At 22.3% G+C, this 16673-nt stretch overlaps 3 protein-coding genes across 4 annotated transcripts in view; 1 reads left to right on the forward strand and 2 right to left on the reverse strand.

Annotated features, from left to right (window-relative positions):
• Positions 1-2918, reverse strand: part of LOC129605326 (chondroitin sulfate glucuronyltransferase) — a 53948-nt gene extending 51030 nt beyond the window's left edge. The window contains exon 1 of the mRNA XM_055515010.1: positions 2228-2918. Within this exon, the coding sequence (XP_055370985.1) occupies positions 2228-2434 (207 nt within the window). The 5' untranslated portion in view covers positions 2435-2918. The remainder of the gene's footprint in view (positions 1-2227) is intronic.
• Positions 2919-4494: 1576 nt separating this feature from the next.
• Positions 4495-10420, forward strand: LOC129605299 (actin-related protein 2). Of its 2 annotated transcripts, XM_055514966.1 has the most exons (8): positions 4495-4685; positions 5749-5859; positions 6119-6133; positions 8337-8552; positions 8688-8897; positions 8963-9112; positions 9178-9456; positions 9601-10420. In XM_055514966.1, exons 1-8 carry the CDS (start codon positions 4638-4640, stop codon positions 9769-9771), a joined length of 1200 nt encoding a protein of 399 aa, XP_055370941.1. In that variant the 5' UTR covers positions 4495-4637; the 3' UTR covers positions 9772-10420. The 2 variants fall into 2 exon arrangements, with proteins under 2 accessions (XP_055370941.1, XP_055370942.1); XM_055514967.1 differs by lacking the exon at positions 6119-6133 and having other exon boundaries at positions 9601-10419.
• A 1396-nt stretch (positions 10421-11816) lies between these two features.
• Positions 11817-13112, reverse strand: LOC129605673 (NIF3-like protein 1). Its single transcript, XM_055515568.1, has 5 exons — positions 13057-13112; positions 12876-13007; positions 12678-12809; positions 12416-12560; positions 11817-12340 (listed from the first exon to the last, which is right to left on the reverse strand). The coding sequence occupies exons 1-5, from the start codon at positions 13110-13112 to the stop codon at positions 11927-11929; spliced, it is 879 nt and encodes a 292-aa protein (XP_055371543.1). The 3' UTR covers positions 11817-11926.
• Between the last annotated feature and the right edge of the window lie 3561 nt (positions 13113-16673).

Raw genomic sequence — 16673 nt, forward strand, 5'->3', positions numbered from 1 at the left:
ACAAACAAATAATAAAAAATTTTGCATAATTTGTATTTCTATTTGATTACAATATCATTATAAATATATATATATATATATATATATATATATATAAATAGGTGCAAATATTATTTTGAATTTTTTTCAAATAATTTAGTGACAAAAAATGCACATAATCATAAATTAAGCTCCCAGTTTTATAAGTAGCAAAATAATTTCAACGTGCTAAAAATTAACACAATGAAAATTATTTAGAAATTTTTACCCGCAATTTAAAATTTTTTTCTTTCTTAATAGAACATAAAATATATTTCAATATTTCAATACCTGATAATAATTTTTTTTTTATATTAGATAAATGTGGGCAAATCTAGTTGCAATTCAGAAATTTTATAAATTTTCAACATAAGTAAATAAAAGTAATAACGGTAATTTACGGGCACGTTCAAGAAATTCAGGAGTGTGTCGAGAATAAAATATTTTGAAAAACCACCTTATGCACTTCTTTTCTTAATATAATGCCCCTTGAAGTCCAAGTTTGTAAGGAAATAAAAGTTCCTTGAAGTCCAAGGTTTTTAAGGAACAAGGAAAATTACATGAAAACTTTTAAATTTGCACGCTATATAAATTGATTTTATTGCAGCAGATCGAAAGCCTGTAACTTTAGTTTATTTTTAGTTTTATCTCTTTGCTATATCTAAATTTAAACACAATTATTTATTTTTCTTAAATTCTTAATTAATTTATATTGGTAATTTCATTGTATGTACAAATATTAGTATTATTTATTTTATAAATTTGTATAATCAAATGGGGCCAGGAACACTAATTTAATTATTTATGCACTTATATTATTTTCATAGAAAGTGCAAATTTTCCTATATATAGAAATTAAATTTTTTAGATCACACTTAGCTATTTAGCAAAACGAATTTAATTTAAAATTATAAAATTATTTAGATATAGCTACTTAGGAATTTATTATGTAATTGGAAAGAATTATTATTTTTATTCTTTTATTTTTTTTATTAATACTTAAGTGATTTATATTTGAAATCATATTTATTTTCAATTTGAAATATTTAAAGAAAAGAGAACAAGTAAACGGTTGAAAAAACAAATACATAAAAGTACGTCAGCAGTCAGTTACTGATGTATAGCATATGTTGTAAATACAATTTAAGTATCATGTGTAGGCAACATAATATTTTTGTACATATATGCGACAGGTATTAAGTGGTTATTCGAATATATATTTACAAGTTATGTATTTCATACGTTCTTCATTTATGTAAGTAGATATCCACATGTATACAAAACCGTCTACCTTTTGTATTTTCTTTTCTTATTTTTTTTGTTTTGTAGGGATCTTTTGCAGTATAAAAAAATATGAAGGTTGCCAGATTTAAACAAAAAATAGTAATCGTTTAACAAAGCTTACAAAATTTATATAAAAAAGATTATGATATTAATTTTAGAAAACAAAAATAAATTTGCATACAAAATAAAATGTGAAAAATTCGGCACTTGCAAAAATGTAAGCCCCAACCCCATATAAAATACAATGAGATCGCAACAACAAGCAATTTATGAAAAAACTGTAAAAATATAAAATAAACTAATTTTGAAGTTTCAATTTCCGGTTGCAGTTTCATTGTGTGCCAGTTGCAATTCCATTTCAAAGGCTAATTTTATTTGCAAATGTCAAATTTTACAGTTTGTAGTGCTTCCTCATTGAGTTTAGACTTTTATAATAATATTTAAATGGCATTTCAATTCTCATTAATTAAGTTAATATTACTTTAATTTTAATAACTAATATAAACTCTTTACAGATACAGGAACGAAAATTGTGTCGCACCCTTAATTTAATCGAAGCCACGACGTAAATATAAAACATTGGGCGCTATAAATTAAATTTTGTTTTAAACTAAATATAGCTAAAAACTTTTTTACGTTTGGTAACCTATATATATATTCAAACAGGTAAATACCAATACCTGTTGTTAATTATTAAACCTTTTTCTAAAATGATTTGTTATTTTCCTTTTTTTTTGTTGTAGTTTGTTGCTTTCTTTACTCAATGAAGAATAAAGAGAACGAAAATATATAAAAAAAATTAATGTGTGAAATACGATATACAAGTACAGAAGAAATTAATATAAGAAATTTAACTTTTTTTTTTGTTTTTTAACATAAAAATTAAATTTTAATAATAATATTTTTACAAAAAGAAAAAACTTACTCGTTTTTTAGCAGCTAATGGTTTATTTATTAAGTTTAAATGTGGCTCAAAACCTTCACCAAATCTTTCATCTTCAACTATACCAGGACAATTACTAGCAGCATCCTGTGCCAATTCCCATACATCTTCTGGTATATAAAAACTTAATATTAAACCTAATAAAAATCCCAAAATGAAATAATGATTTCTATTAAGAGTTCTTCTCATATTTCATGAATTTTGAAATTTTTTGAAATCAAAACCAAATAGGAGGATTACATTAAATATTTTTGCAGATCTTTTACTTTTCATTAAAACTTGATTTGTTAATAAAAAAGAAAAAAATAATAATAAAAATATAAAACGCTGAAAAGATCTTTAACTTTCTTCTTCTGTTTAATTTTGCTTCATTTATTATTTTTACACATATTCTTTTTTATATAAAATTCCTTTAAATTATTATTAATTTCAAATTAATATTATATAAAATTATATTTATATTTTATTCTATTAATTTTTATTTCCTTTTTTCTTTATTAATGACACATGTTTTTTGTATGTTTTCTATTGAATATGCTAATAAGAATATTTAAGAAACAGAAAGAAAAAAAAAATTATTTTTAATTCACTACCGGAACGAATTTTCAATTTTCTTAACTAACAAAACTTATTTATTGTGTATTGTTGCCGCAAAACTCGGATGAATGACCACGATCGAATGATTGCTTTCAACTGATCTTTCAATTTTTACAAAACAGCAAATACATTCATTCAACTGAAGAAATGAACCAAAATAACGAACCAACTAACGAAAGCATAAAAGATAAAATGAAAGGTTGAAAGAAAACAAGGCAAAAAAGAAAAGAATCGTGAAAATGTTTTTAAAATTATTTCTTTTTTTTTTATTGTTTATGATTTTATCATTTTAAGTATTGCCATAATAAAAAAAAAATTATAAAGTAAATATGTTAATTTTGTGAAAATTTTCAGTTATAGTAATAATAAAATATCCGTTATAGTAACAATAAAATTCAGTTATAGTAATAATAAAATAAATAGAATTAATGTAACATATAATAAGGTATTTTCATGAATTAAAAACATTTGTTTAAAAATGCCTAATGTATTTTTATAAATGAAAATATATTCCAGTATAATTTTTATTAAAATATTACAAATTATGTATAACAGGAAATTTACTTACGGAAATATCAGAGTGTTTGAATAAATTCAATTGCTTTTAAATTTCTTTTAATTTTATTCGAATATAAAAAGAAATTTGCTTGTTCTATCTATTTGGTGTAAAACTTGAAAAGGCTTTAAAAAGAGAAAATAGTGAAATCAATTCTAGCAAAGAAAAAAAAAATTTATTTAAAAAAAGAACTGAATCAGACGGAAAAGTTGAAAAAAACTTTTAAAACTTTGCAAAACACGTGATAAACGTTAAATTTTAAAATATTTATAAAACATAAACAGTACTTATATAAAAAAGAACATATGTTTTAGCTTTATAATTTGAAATGTTTTTAAAACACTAACTTTTTGTTTACAAAACTTGAAAAAAATTTAAGCATTGAGAAAACGATGACGTCAAGTATTATACCAGTTGCTTTGCATACTAAAACGTCTTGAAGTTTTTTCAAGTTTTAAAAAACTTTTCAAAAACTTGCTTATTAATTGAGAACCTTTTTTTTTGCAGATCTCTTTATTTAAGAAAAAATATGTTCCTTTGAATCATTTGCAATTTCAATTTTAATTTTAAAAAAATTTTTTATTTATTTTTTTTTGCTTTTGCAATATAATCTTAACATAATAAAATTTATGATTAACTTTACATTTTATTTATTTTTTTATTTCATTACTAGCTCACTGATTGATCACTCTAATAAATTTTTGTTCCTGTATTTCTTGCATTGTGTATTAATTAGTGTTTCGAATCATTTACAAATATACAACTACACCTTATTAATGTTCAAATTTCATGGCTTGTAAATTTCGCTTTGAAATTGACAAAATCGCAGAAAAATAAAAACTGAAACGTAAAACAAAGTTTAAAAAACATCGAATTTTTAATTATTTCGATTAATCAATTATTTCTAAGAAAAAAATGCAAAAATTCTTAAAAACTAAAAAAAACTCAGCGAAAATTTTTAAATATTTTACGCAACCCTAATAAATAGTGACATTTATTAAAAAAAAAAAATCAGAAAAACAGAAAGAAAAAAGTTGAACAACCACGGACTGTCATATTTAGACAAGTCAACTTGAAAAAATGCAAGTATTTTTGACATTTAGTTTAGTCATCGGAAATTTCATTGCGGGAGAGTTAGAATAAAAATTTACATTTTTAGATAAATTTTGTTAAAGCCAAAAATTTTATAAAAATTTAGTTTTTAATTCTTTTAAGTTCTATGAAAAAATATTTGCCAAAATGGATAGTAAAGGAAGGAATGTCATAGTTTGTGATAATGGGACTGGTGTAAGTAAAAAATTAGCTTATATGGAGACACAGTAAAGAAATTTTTTTTATTGATTAAAAGGAGAAGAAATTTTTTTTAATGATAGTTTTTGGGTGTATGACACATTTTGTATTCAATTTAATGTGCTTAAAATCAAATATGTATGTTTAAATTTTACTCATATGCATGTATAATTGAAATTTTAATAAAATTTAAAGATAAGATTAAATTTATTAAAAAAAATGTAGTGGATACCAATTGAATCTACCTATGAACGTATAGATAAAATGTTTTTTTTTTTTTTTTTTTTGAATTAATTTTGAATACTGTAGATACTGACCCGCCCTTTTAAGGGTAATTTTTTTTGTATATAATATCGAAAATATAAAACAATAACGAGGTTATGGAATTTTTTTTCTTTAGTTTTTCTTCCATTAATATTCCTACAGTAGAATTGAATTATGTCAGTATGGAATTAATTTTTAATCTAATTTAGAAATTTATAAACTTAAAATTATTAACACATTTCAAAACAAATTTTCATAATGTTAGAAAAATGGTAGGAAATGTGGGCACAAATTCCATATTATTTTGTAAATGGTATGGAATACCTATATATCTACATACATATTTATACAATATGCCGTATGTATGTTTATATATAATATCTAGTATTTTTATACATATGTTCATGTGTATACACATTTATATAGATACACACATTCGTACATACTATATTTTTCATTCAAATTTCTTGGTAAAAAATTAAGTATGCATCACTTAGCCTACATTTTCAATGAAGTCGTTTTTAAAGTTTATTTTCTATACCCAATTATAGATACCATAAAACATGATTTTTTTTCTAATCCTTAAAATAAAACTTAATAATGTTTAAGTAGATTCTCTTAATTTCTTCCTGAATAAAAATTTAATTAATAATTTTTTTAAATAAAAATATAATTAAAATATGTAGGGATCAAGATATTAAATGTACATGTTTGGTAAATAATTATGAGTGGAAAATGTTAAATTTATTTTGGTAAATAAATTTAAAAAAAATTAAATTCTTTTTTTATTTTTTAGTTTGTTAAATGCGGTTATGCCGGTAGCAATTTTCCTGCACATATATTTCCATCAATAGTTGGTCGTCCTATAATTAGAGCCGTAAATAAAATCGGTGATATTGAAGTTAAGGTAAGTTTTTATTAATGAAAAAAATAATATTTAATTTGACCTATAAAAATATCTGAAAACAATTAAAATTCTTACATTAGACAAAAACACAAATTTTATAATAATTATGTCTATTATCGATTTCATATAAAATATATTTTATATCTACTTAAATATTAATTATATATAAATATTAAAAATTTTTTAATTAATTTTCTTTTTTTTTTTTTTATTTCATTTATCAATGAACGAAAATAATAAAAAAAAATATATTTTACAGGATTTACATGTTGATGTAAGTCTTATCAAAAATTTATAAAAGTAAAAAAAAACAAACCGAAAAATTTCCAAAAAAGCAATTGATTGAAAAAAAATAACCTGAATTTAGTTTTTTTGTGTTTAGAAAACCATTTGGTTTTTCTATTTTTTTAATATTATTTTATTTTTGTTTTTAATTTAATTTTTTTTTATAAATATATGATTTTTTATTAAATTTAATGTTATCTATATATTTTTATATAGAATAAAAATTAACAAATTTTTAAAATGTACTTATGTGTTTAAAATATGTGGGTATACCTACTTATTTTTTATTTTTGTTTTGTTTTTCTAAATAAATTATAGATTTATTTTGCTTTAAATTGCTCAAAATAATTAAATAAAAGCTATAGCTAATCGTTTTTTGAAAACTCTGCTATCATTATTAGCTAAATTCTTTAAAATTACATGATTTTTAAAAATCATATGCAAATATAACATTTTCTTATAGAAAAATTATAATGCTATTAAGTATAGCTTGTGTATTATAAATATTGATACACATAGATATCAAATAAATATCGAACTCTTCAATCATCTCCATTTTATATATATATTTATTGGATCAAATTCTTTAATTTAACAATTTGCAATAACATGTAATTTGTTATCAAATCTTCAACTTCATTCCAATTTATTTTCACATATTGAAATTATTTTAAAATTTTATCAGTGAAAGCACTATTTCATTTAATTAAATAAATAATTAGAAATAATGTAATTTTCTTTCATTCTCTTTCAATATTAATATGATTATGTAGATACTTATTAACTGCTCATGTAGATTTTAAAAAATTTATACAAATTTTTATCATTATATCATTAATATCATCTTATTCATATAAAATATTTAAAATTATTTAAATATAATTAAATATGCATTAATTAAACAATTTTGATCGTTTGTCTACTTAAATTGTGCATTTTTATTGAAAATATTCATTTAAAAAAAAGTTTAATAAGTATTCTCTTTCAGAAACATAATTTTCATATTATTCAATAATGTAAAAAACATTATTATCATTTTAGTTAGTTAAACTTACTATATTTGTTTCATTTATTTTTAATTATGATGAAAGAAATAAAACAAAATGATTGTTAATTATTGAATAAAATGTTTAAAAAAGTAAATTATTTTATACAATATTATTTTTTAAAATTTTAAATTAATTCTTTAAGTTTTTCTATGTTAATTCACTGTTTAAATGTTTCCTTTTATGGAATGAAAGGAATCTGATTTGAAAGTTGTAGATTCATGACAATTTGAACAAATTTACATACTAAATTTAAATACATAATATAATATATAAAATTATATTTGTGTATATCTAGAAAACTTTTCTTTAAATGGTTAATTTTTAAATTGTTCATTAAATTCTGTATTTTGTGTTCAAGTTGTTAAGAATTTGCACAAGAATATCGTTTAATTCTTTATTTATTTTCATTCGAATTCTTTATTTTTGTTTTTGTTTGAATTGATCGTCAACACATTTTAAATAATGGTCACATTCCCAAAACATGCCCAACGACACAATAAATGCATGCACAAAATTATGGCTGGAATTATTTCAATTTAGATCAAGAAAATACTAATAATTCAGATTAATCTTACTTTGCTTTAATTTTTCTTGTTTATTGAACATATACTACAATTTTTGTAGTATTTTTGAGATTTCTTCAAAAACAAAGTTGATAACACTTTAAAATATATTCCAGACTTAATTTTTTCATGATGTTTTTTGAAGACAAAAATTGTCATTCTAAAATAAAAATAAAAAATTGTTTTTATAAATTTGCACTTCTTGTTTCTATTTTTAATTTTTCCATTTAATTTTATTATAATCCAATTAAAACTTTTTAAAATTCATATTTAATTGTAAAAATAACTTTTTGAAAAGTAAAAATAATTCATTTTCTTTTTGCCTTGTGTTTTACTTTCAAACTAAAATATTAATAAAAGAGTCCATCCCTGTTGTCTTGTGTGTCATCTTTAGAATTTAATAATAAAATGAAGTAATTTCATATTTAATTGTTTATACATAGTTTTTTTTTTCTTTTTTATGTAATTTAATTTTGAATACTAATACAAAATAGAGTTTTTTTATTACCAATGTACATATTAGTTATTTGGATTACTAATTTTGTTAATTAACATACTATATATGCTTTTGATAATTTAGGATTTAATGGTAGGAGATGAAGCCTCACAATTAAGATCATTATTAGAAGTATCATATCCAATGGAAAATGGTGTTGTAAGAAATTGGGAAGATATGTGTCATGTATGGGATTATACATTTGGTTCATCAAAAATGAATATTGATCCAACAAATACAAAAATATTGCTAACAGAACCTCCAATGAATCCAACAAAGAATCGTGAAAAAATGATAGAGGTAAGAAGGCAAATTACATGAGTGAAAATTTCATGATGTATTTGCAAATAATTTATATAAGTTTTGCAACTTTGCAAATATTTTACGATTTTTCTTAACTTAAAATTAAAGCTTAGTATTTTTTCTTTTTTTTAGGTTATGTTCGAAAAATATGGTTTCCATTCAGCTTATATTGCAATACAAGCTGTATTAACTTTATATGCTCAAGGTTTAATATCTGGTGTAGTTATTGATTCTGGTGATGGGGTTACACATATATGTCCTGTTTATGAAGAATTTGCTTTACCTCATTTGACTAGAAGATTAGATATTGCTGGTAGAGATATCACTAGATACTTAATTAAAGTAATTATTAAAATTAAAAAATTATCTTTTTTCAATAAATGTACAAATTCTCACTTTACTTTTAGTTACTTTTATTGCGTGGTTATGCATTTAATCATTCCGCTGATTTTGAAACTGTTAGAATGATGAAAGAAAAATTGTGTTATATCGGTTATGATATAGAAATGGAACAAAGACTGGCGTTAGAAACTACCGTATTGGTGGAATCATATACAGTAAGAAAAATTACATATCTAAAATTTTATAAATTTAAATAAAATAATATTGAATTTAATTTTAGCTACCAGATGGTCGTGTTATAAAAGTTGGTGGAGAACGTTTTGAAGCCCCGGAAGCATTATTTCAACCGCATCTAATCAATGTTGAAGGTCAAGGTATAGCAGAATTAGTATTTAATACAATTCAAGCGGCCGATATTGATATGCGTCCAGAATTATATAAACATATAGTATTATCTGGTGGCTCAACGATGTATCCTGGTCTTCCGAGTCGATTGGAGCGTGAGATTAAGCAATTGTATTTAGAAAGAGTTTTAAAGAATGACATCGATAAATTATCGGTAAATATGTTACCTGCTTTAAAAATACTAAGAATAAATCAACATAAATTAATCGATTCTTTATTCAAAACAAATAATATAAAATTTGAACTTATTTAAAATTAACAATGCAAATATTATATTTGTGTTTCTTTTTGATTTTAGAAATTCAAAATACGTATTGAAGATCCACCAAGGCGGAAAGATATGGTATTTATTGGAGGTGCTGTATTAGCTGAATTGGCTAAAGATAGTGATGCATTTTGGATGTCAAAACAAGAATATCAAGAGCAAGGTTTAAAAGTTCTACAAAAATTGACAATGCGCACACATTGAAACTGTTTTCATTTTGTTTTTTATTTTTTACTTTTTTAATTTTCTGATAATCTTTTTTTTAGTGTAAACTAGAAAAAACTATTATTAATTAATTTTTTAATTTTTTTTATGTATATTTGTATGATTATAACGTCTTAAAATAATTTAATATAAAACAATAATTGGATGTATAGATGCATTTTTATAATTACAATAAAAAAAAAAAAAACAAAAAACTAAAAGTAAACTATAATGTAACTTATGTAGCACTGTAAAGTTTTCCTTTTTTTTTTAATTTTTCATTGGTGTCTTCTAAAAGAATGTTCATAATGAAAAATCAAATAATGAGAAGAAAATACTGGCTTTTTAAAGAAATTTAATGACTAATACTTAGTAATAAAATATTGATATGTTGGAATATTTCTTTCAAGAATTTTTTTATTCTTATTTTGCCTTATTATTTTTTAATTTAAAATAATTTATGTAAGAATATTGTGTAGTAAGTTGTTGAGAGAATAATATAAATACAAATAATAGCGAAAATATTTTTCAAATAAATATTAAGTAGTAAACTTTATTGTATTAAAAAATTTTTCATAAAAAAAATTTCATTTTAAAAATTTTAAAACGATTTTACACTTAAAGTTATTACCTAGTAAATAAGGTATATATTATTTGTTTTTTTGGTAATAAAAATTTCATTACTTAATTATCACTTAATTATTAGTAATCGTAATTGTAAAATCGAATTCAAAATGTAAAATTTAATTATGAAAATTAAATTGCATAATTTTAAAATAGAAGAAACATACATAATACTTTTTATATATGTTCTTTTTAGATTTAATGCGATCAAGATATAAATTGAATTTTTTATATCTATTTGTAATTTTTTTTTCATTATGAACATTTTTTTAAAAATTACTTTTAAATGTAATTTTAAACTTCCATTTTTAATTTCTATAATATACTTTTTTTTTTTTATTTTTACTTATTATAGAATTTTGTTATCAGATTTTTATTTTCTATTATAAGTAAATATGTTAAAAATTATGATGTATTATTAATTTTATTATTATTATTATTATTATAAATAATATTTCATTTCATTCATAAGTTTCCTGTAATTAATTAAATATTATTCTTTATTTTATATTTCATGAAATCAATGCGTATTTATATATCATGAAATCAATAATATTTTTTTTTTAATTCAAATAATAATTATTAAATACTGGCAAATTATAGTAAAGAAATACAAAAAAATTATATGACAAACTGGAAATAAATTGAGTCTAGATAGATAAAATAAAAACATAATAAAAATTAATAAAAATCTATTAATTAAATCATAAAATAACAATGAAATTTCTGACACTAAACATAGTAATTTAGTATTATGTATAAAAAATTTAAAATAAAAGATGTGAAAAAGAATTAAAAAAATTAAAAAATTAGTTAAAAATACACAATAAAATATTTTAATATATATTGAATAAAAATAAATTGTCTACAGTTCAGCATTCTTACAGAAACGAGAAAAAAGTTTAAAAAGAAAACTTTTTAGTATTTTATTTAGTAACTAAATAATTTATATTATTTCCATGTTCTTTTTTATTTTATATAAAATATATTAATTATTGAAAAAAAAATTTTGATTTTTTTTTATTATGATCACTTACACTGATATATTCTTAGATGAATCGCTTGACTAATTCAAAAATTTTACAATTAAAATGAAATTTGAAACTACATATTGAAAATCTTTATAATTTTAAATAACCTCATCGTCTGAAGTGAGGAGTCAAGTAAGTCTAAAGTGAGGCATCAAGTGGGTAATTAAAACTTTAATTTTGAATTTTTTAAATTTGTCGCGACCATTTTTAAAATATTTAACATAATCAATTCTTCTTTTATAGTCTTATTCAAATGTTAACAGAGATATCTCTTTTTTTCTGAGTATAATCTTATATAATTAAAAGAATGGGAAATATAAAACTCCAAATTTTAAAAATGTGATAGTGAAGCTTTAATTTTAGCTATTTTTAAAGAAAATGACAATCATATTGATATTATAAAGAAAACATTTTTATATTTTCATATTCAATATAAAAAATTTATAAACATTACTTAAAACAATGACAAAAAACTTCTTTTAAGTTAATTTTATAAACATTTAATATGATGACAGTGGATCTCTATCCTTTTCTGAAATTAAAATATCACATTTACCATCCAGTAATAAATGTAATTGCGGTTTAAAATTCTTTAAGAACCCTCTTTCCGAATTACTATGATTGCATAATATGACTGAAATATCATTTTGTATGGCATCCAAAACTTCATGATGTGACATTTCACCCGATAAATATAGATCTGCTTTAGTACCTTTTAAAAGAGATGCACCAGATCCTGCACATATCCCTACACTTCTTATTGCAGAATTTAAATTTGACTGATTCCCAATAGCGACGTGAACAGTTGGTATTTCAGCATGTTTCTTAATAATTTCAATGATATCTTTCAGTTGTGTTGGATTATTTAACGTTAAAATTCGTCCAATCCCTTCATTAGGATTTTCAGGAAATGACTAAATATAAATTTATTTCATTTAAATTAGTTATCATATTATATTAAGAAGAAATATATTATGTACGTTAATTACTTTTATTGGTAATATTTTAGAATAATCAAAAGCAGACGCTAACCAATCATTTACACCACCCTTAGCCACATCCCAGGCGGTATGTGGAGAATATAAAGCAATTTTGTTTTCCAAGCATATTGCTACAATGCGTTCTTTCCATGTTCTGTTATTGGAACCGAAATCGGAAATTAGTAAAGATGCATATGTATGTATTAAAATATTTTCATAAATTTATAGTAATAAATAATTTATATATGCATATAAATATATACATAATTACCTTTGTGTAATCCGTTTCAAAGGGGCAAATATTGGTGGATGATATGAAATAATCATATCTGATTTTTTTTCCAGAGCTTCATTTAAAACTACCTCAGTTAAATCATTTGTGAGAAAAATGTTCTTAATATTTCTAAAAATCAAAATAATAAATTACTCGTCATTAAAAACTTAGAAATTATATTATATGAAGATTTACTTTGGGGTTGCAGGTTCTATTAATAGTCCGACATTATCCCAACTTTCTGCATTAACTAACGGTGCAAACTTTTCAAGTTTTTCAATTACCTGCTCTAATTCCATTCCAGAAATTGATTTGTGCTGGTAAAATCTTGAAAATAAATTTTAATTTTTCTTCGACTAACCATTGTAGGATTTACCTTTGCGTTATTTTTATATTCCTTGTAGCGGCTTTAAGTAAAGTTCTTATAAACATAAATGTAATTTATGAAGTAATTATTTAAAAAAATCTATATTTATTATATTTGTATATTAAATGCAATTAAATTTTCAAAATAAAAATATTTAAGGATTAATAAGAGATTGCTCTAATTCCTATCTGTAGTGTTCAACTTTTCAATTTAAATGTAAATAATCAATTGTAACCACAAAAAAATGAATAATACTGTCGTATTTTCGATTTGACATTTAAAAATTGACGGCGAATTGTATAGCCGGCGTATTTTCTGTTAACTATTTCGTAATTAAGCGAAGATTTGAACCTTATACTGAAATTTTTGAATGATGAGTTACAGAGTACAGTATATAGGGCGCCTTTGAATTTTTCAATCCAATTAGAATATGAAAAGGCATTTAAATTTTAAAATCATAAAACTACTTCTAATAGGAAAAAGTGCTCTTCCAAATGAAATTGAAAGGGAAAATATAATGCACTCTTTATACATAGATATTTTTAGGTCATGTAGATAAAAAGTCTTACTATATTGGAATTTAGACAAAAAAATTACAAAAGTATGTTAAGCAACTTTAACCTGTGATTATTTTGCTATAAGTTGTTAATGTCAAATTTACTAAATATGCAGAACAGATACGTTAATTAAAATTGTATTATGTAGCTCATACTTAGCAAAAATTATTAATTCTTAGCATTTTTTCTAAAATAATACTTGTTTCTTTACTACACTTATTCTAGATATTTTATATACCATTTTTTTGTTTTGCATTTATTAAGATTTGACTGTTAAATACCAGTTGTACTGAAGATCATAATTAATAGAACCTGTTGGTGTTGAGATTTAAAAAAAAACAAATATTAAATTGTTTGTATAATATAAGGTAAATACAATACTATAAATAGGTAAATAATTACGTCTCAGTAAAAATAATATCATTTAAGGAATAATATTCCAACAGTTTAGTCGCTCATAGGTTCAAAAGTTCATAAAAATTTATTAAAAATGAAATTTATCGCATTTTTTCTTACTGCTTTTATATTGATTGTTACCATATTTAAGAATATTGAAGCGGATGATGTTGTTTGTGCAATTCCAGAAGTTTTGGCACCGGTTTGTGGAAGTGATGGTAAAGTCTACAGTAACAAATACGAGCTTGAATGTGAAAATAAAAAGGGCAAGTCAATAACAATTGTGAAACCAGGAAATTGTTAAAATTTTTATATGTACTAAACGATTTATGTAACAATTTATTAAAACAATAAATGAAAATATAGAACAGAAATTTAATTTTTGTGTATTTAAATCTAGTGAATTTCTCGTACTTTTAATAAAACTAATTCAATTTTGAAGGTACATGATATATGCATACATATGAACATATAATTGGAGTGGTAATCGAGTTTTGTAAAGGAAATAAATGGCTTCATGTTCAGCATAAAAGAAAATTAAAAAAAAATAATTAAATTCAGAGAAAAGCTTACCATAAGTATAGGGAATTCCTTTAAGATAAACATTTATTGTTTAGCTCTTCGTTTTTGAAGGAAACAAAATTGTATTTTCCTCATATTTTTAATTTGGCTAATAGTATCCTACCTAAAGTAAGACTCAATATGGGAATACTGTTGAAGTTTCGCTTGATGAAGCACGCGCTCATATGACAATTTCAATAATTTACTTATAAATTTCAAAATTCTAAAATAAATTTAAAAAGTAGATTATGAAAAAGGTGAAATAATGTTGGTACACTAAAAAAATAATAAGGATATAAACATTATAGATATACATACATTAATATATTATAAAAGAATATTTGAAAATTTATATAATAATGAAAAAAACTATAATGGTAAAGGCAATAATTAACTGCACTAGTTGTTAGGTGCAAGAAAGTAGGGAACCATTCGTATTGTAATGAAAATATAGAATAAGCAATATTTTCTTAAAATTATTATCATGATAAAAATAATGTAGTTTTAATATTTGATGAATAACGTTCACTTTATTTTAATTTGACATTTCCGGTCAAAGATTATAAGAAAATTACACTATAATTTTAAACTGAAAACCAATACAGAAAAATAAATTTTCATCCTATTATAAAATTGTTCTTGAAACCTAAAGTGCCATGGGAGCGATTTAAAAATTTAAATAAAAGTTATAAAAGTATTTAAGAATTTTTTGAATCCGTTTTTTTGACTCTTTTACTAGCTCATGTGTAACGTATTTTTTTCTGGTCCATAGCGGGATTTCTGAAACACCTTTATTGGATAAGGAAATTTTTCTCATTTGCAATACTAATTTGAATATTTTACAATAAATATTGGACATTGGTTGACAAAATTTATGATTAAAAGCAAAAAAATTTTCATTCACAGTTTCAGAACTAAAGGTATACTCATTGCTGCATTCAAAAGCGCCACATCACAATTAATAATTATTCAAGTGACTGAGCACTGTATTTTTCGTCCGGAAATGTTGACTTCTTGTGTTCTTGACTTATAATTTTCTATAAAAATTCATTTGTTTCTTCACGTTTTGTTTATTTGTTTTGTTTATTCACTTTCATCTTAAAATTCCTTTTGAATTTTATTTATTTATATCTCTATATATAAATGTATGTACATACATATACATATATATAATATGTAGTTTTTAATGTCTTGACTTTCGATTAATTGGAAGTGAAGATTTTAATGAACTAAACATTTTCGTAAATAAAAATAAAGAAATCAAATAAAAAAAAATTCATTCGAAAGATGTTAAAAAAGAAAAAAGCGCAGGTGGTTTATTTGTATAAGATTGTAGTGCAGTGTTTAGCGCGTGCTATAAATATAAGTAATAACAACTGTAAACCGCTAAATGTACGATTGTGATCCATATAAAAAGTTACTCCAATATTTCATCTCTTTTTGATGCAACACAAATGCAGAATAATGTAAAGAGCCATCAATATCATCACAACAACAACTTTTTTTTCAATTTTGTTATATTTTGTATTTCTTTTTTCTTTTTGCCTTTTACCTTAAAGGCATTAACCTAAAACCGATTAATGAACCTTTTATTTTCCCGTTACTGTATGTATAGGAATATTAACGCACAATTTAGTATATGAACTGTAATTGCTGCATTCTGAATTGCTACATAATTTTAATAGCTGATTAAAATAAATCGAAAATTTCTCTATTTTACGGTATGATAAAGAATTTTAAATTTAATTGCTTAATAAAATCGATTGAAGATCTCTCTATGATGTCTTAATTGCAAAAATGTACTGCATTACGAAAGTTTTTAGTAAATATTTAATAATGTCTTAATTGCGTTGGTATACCATTCAGTAATTAACACTTATAAGTTGAATTGCGTAATAATACGCAGCATTACCCCAATTCCGAAGTCAAAATAATTAATTTAAAATTATAAAAGACCGGGAAATATCCTTGTTTATTTCCGTTTTGACATTAAAGATTTAATGCATCTCAATACTAATGCGTGCTCAAATACGTAAATAGTGAGGAAAAAATGTTATGATAACATTTCGAAAACCGACTCTAAAGTGTATTATAATTGATCATATTTATGTG

Source organism: Condylostylus longicornis, unplaced genomic scaffold (genome assembly GCF_029603195.1).
Source record: "Condylostylus longicornis isolate FDR11 unplaced genomic scaffold, ASM2960319v2 ptg000013l, whole genome shotgun sequence".
NCBI lineage: Eukaryota > Metazoa > Arthropoda > Insecta > Diptera > Dolichopodidae > Condylostylus > Condylostylus longicornis.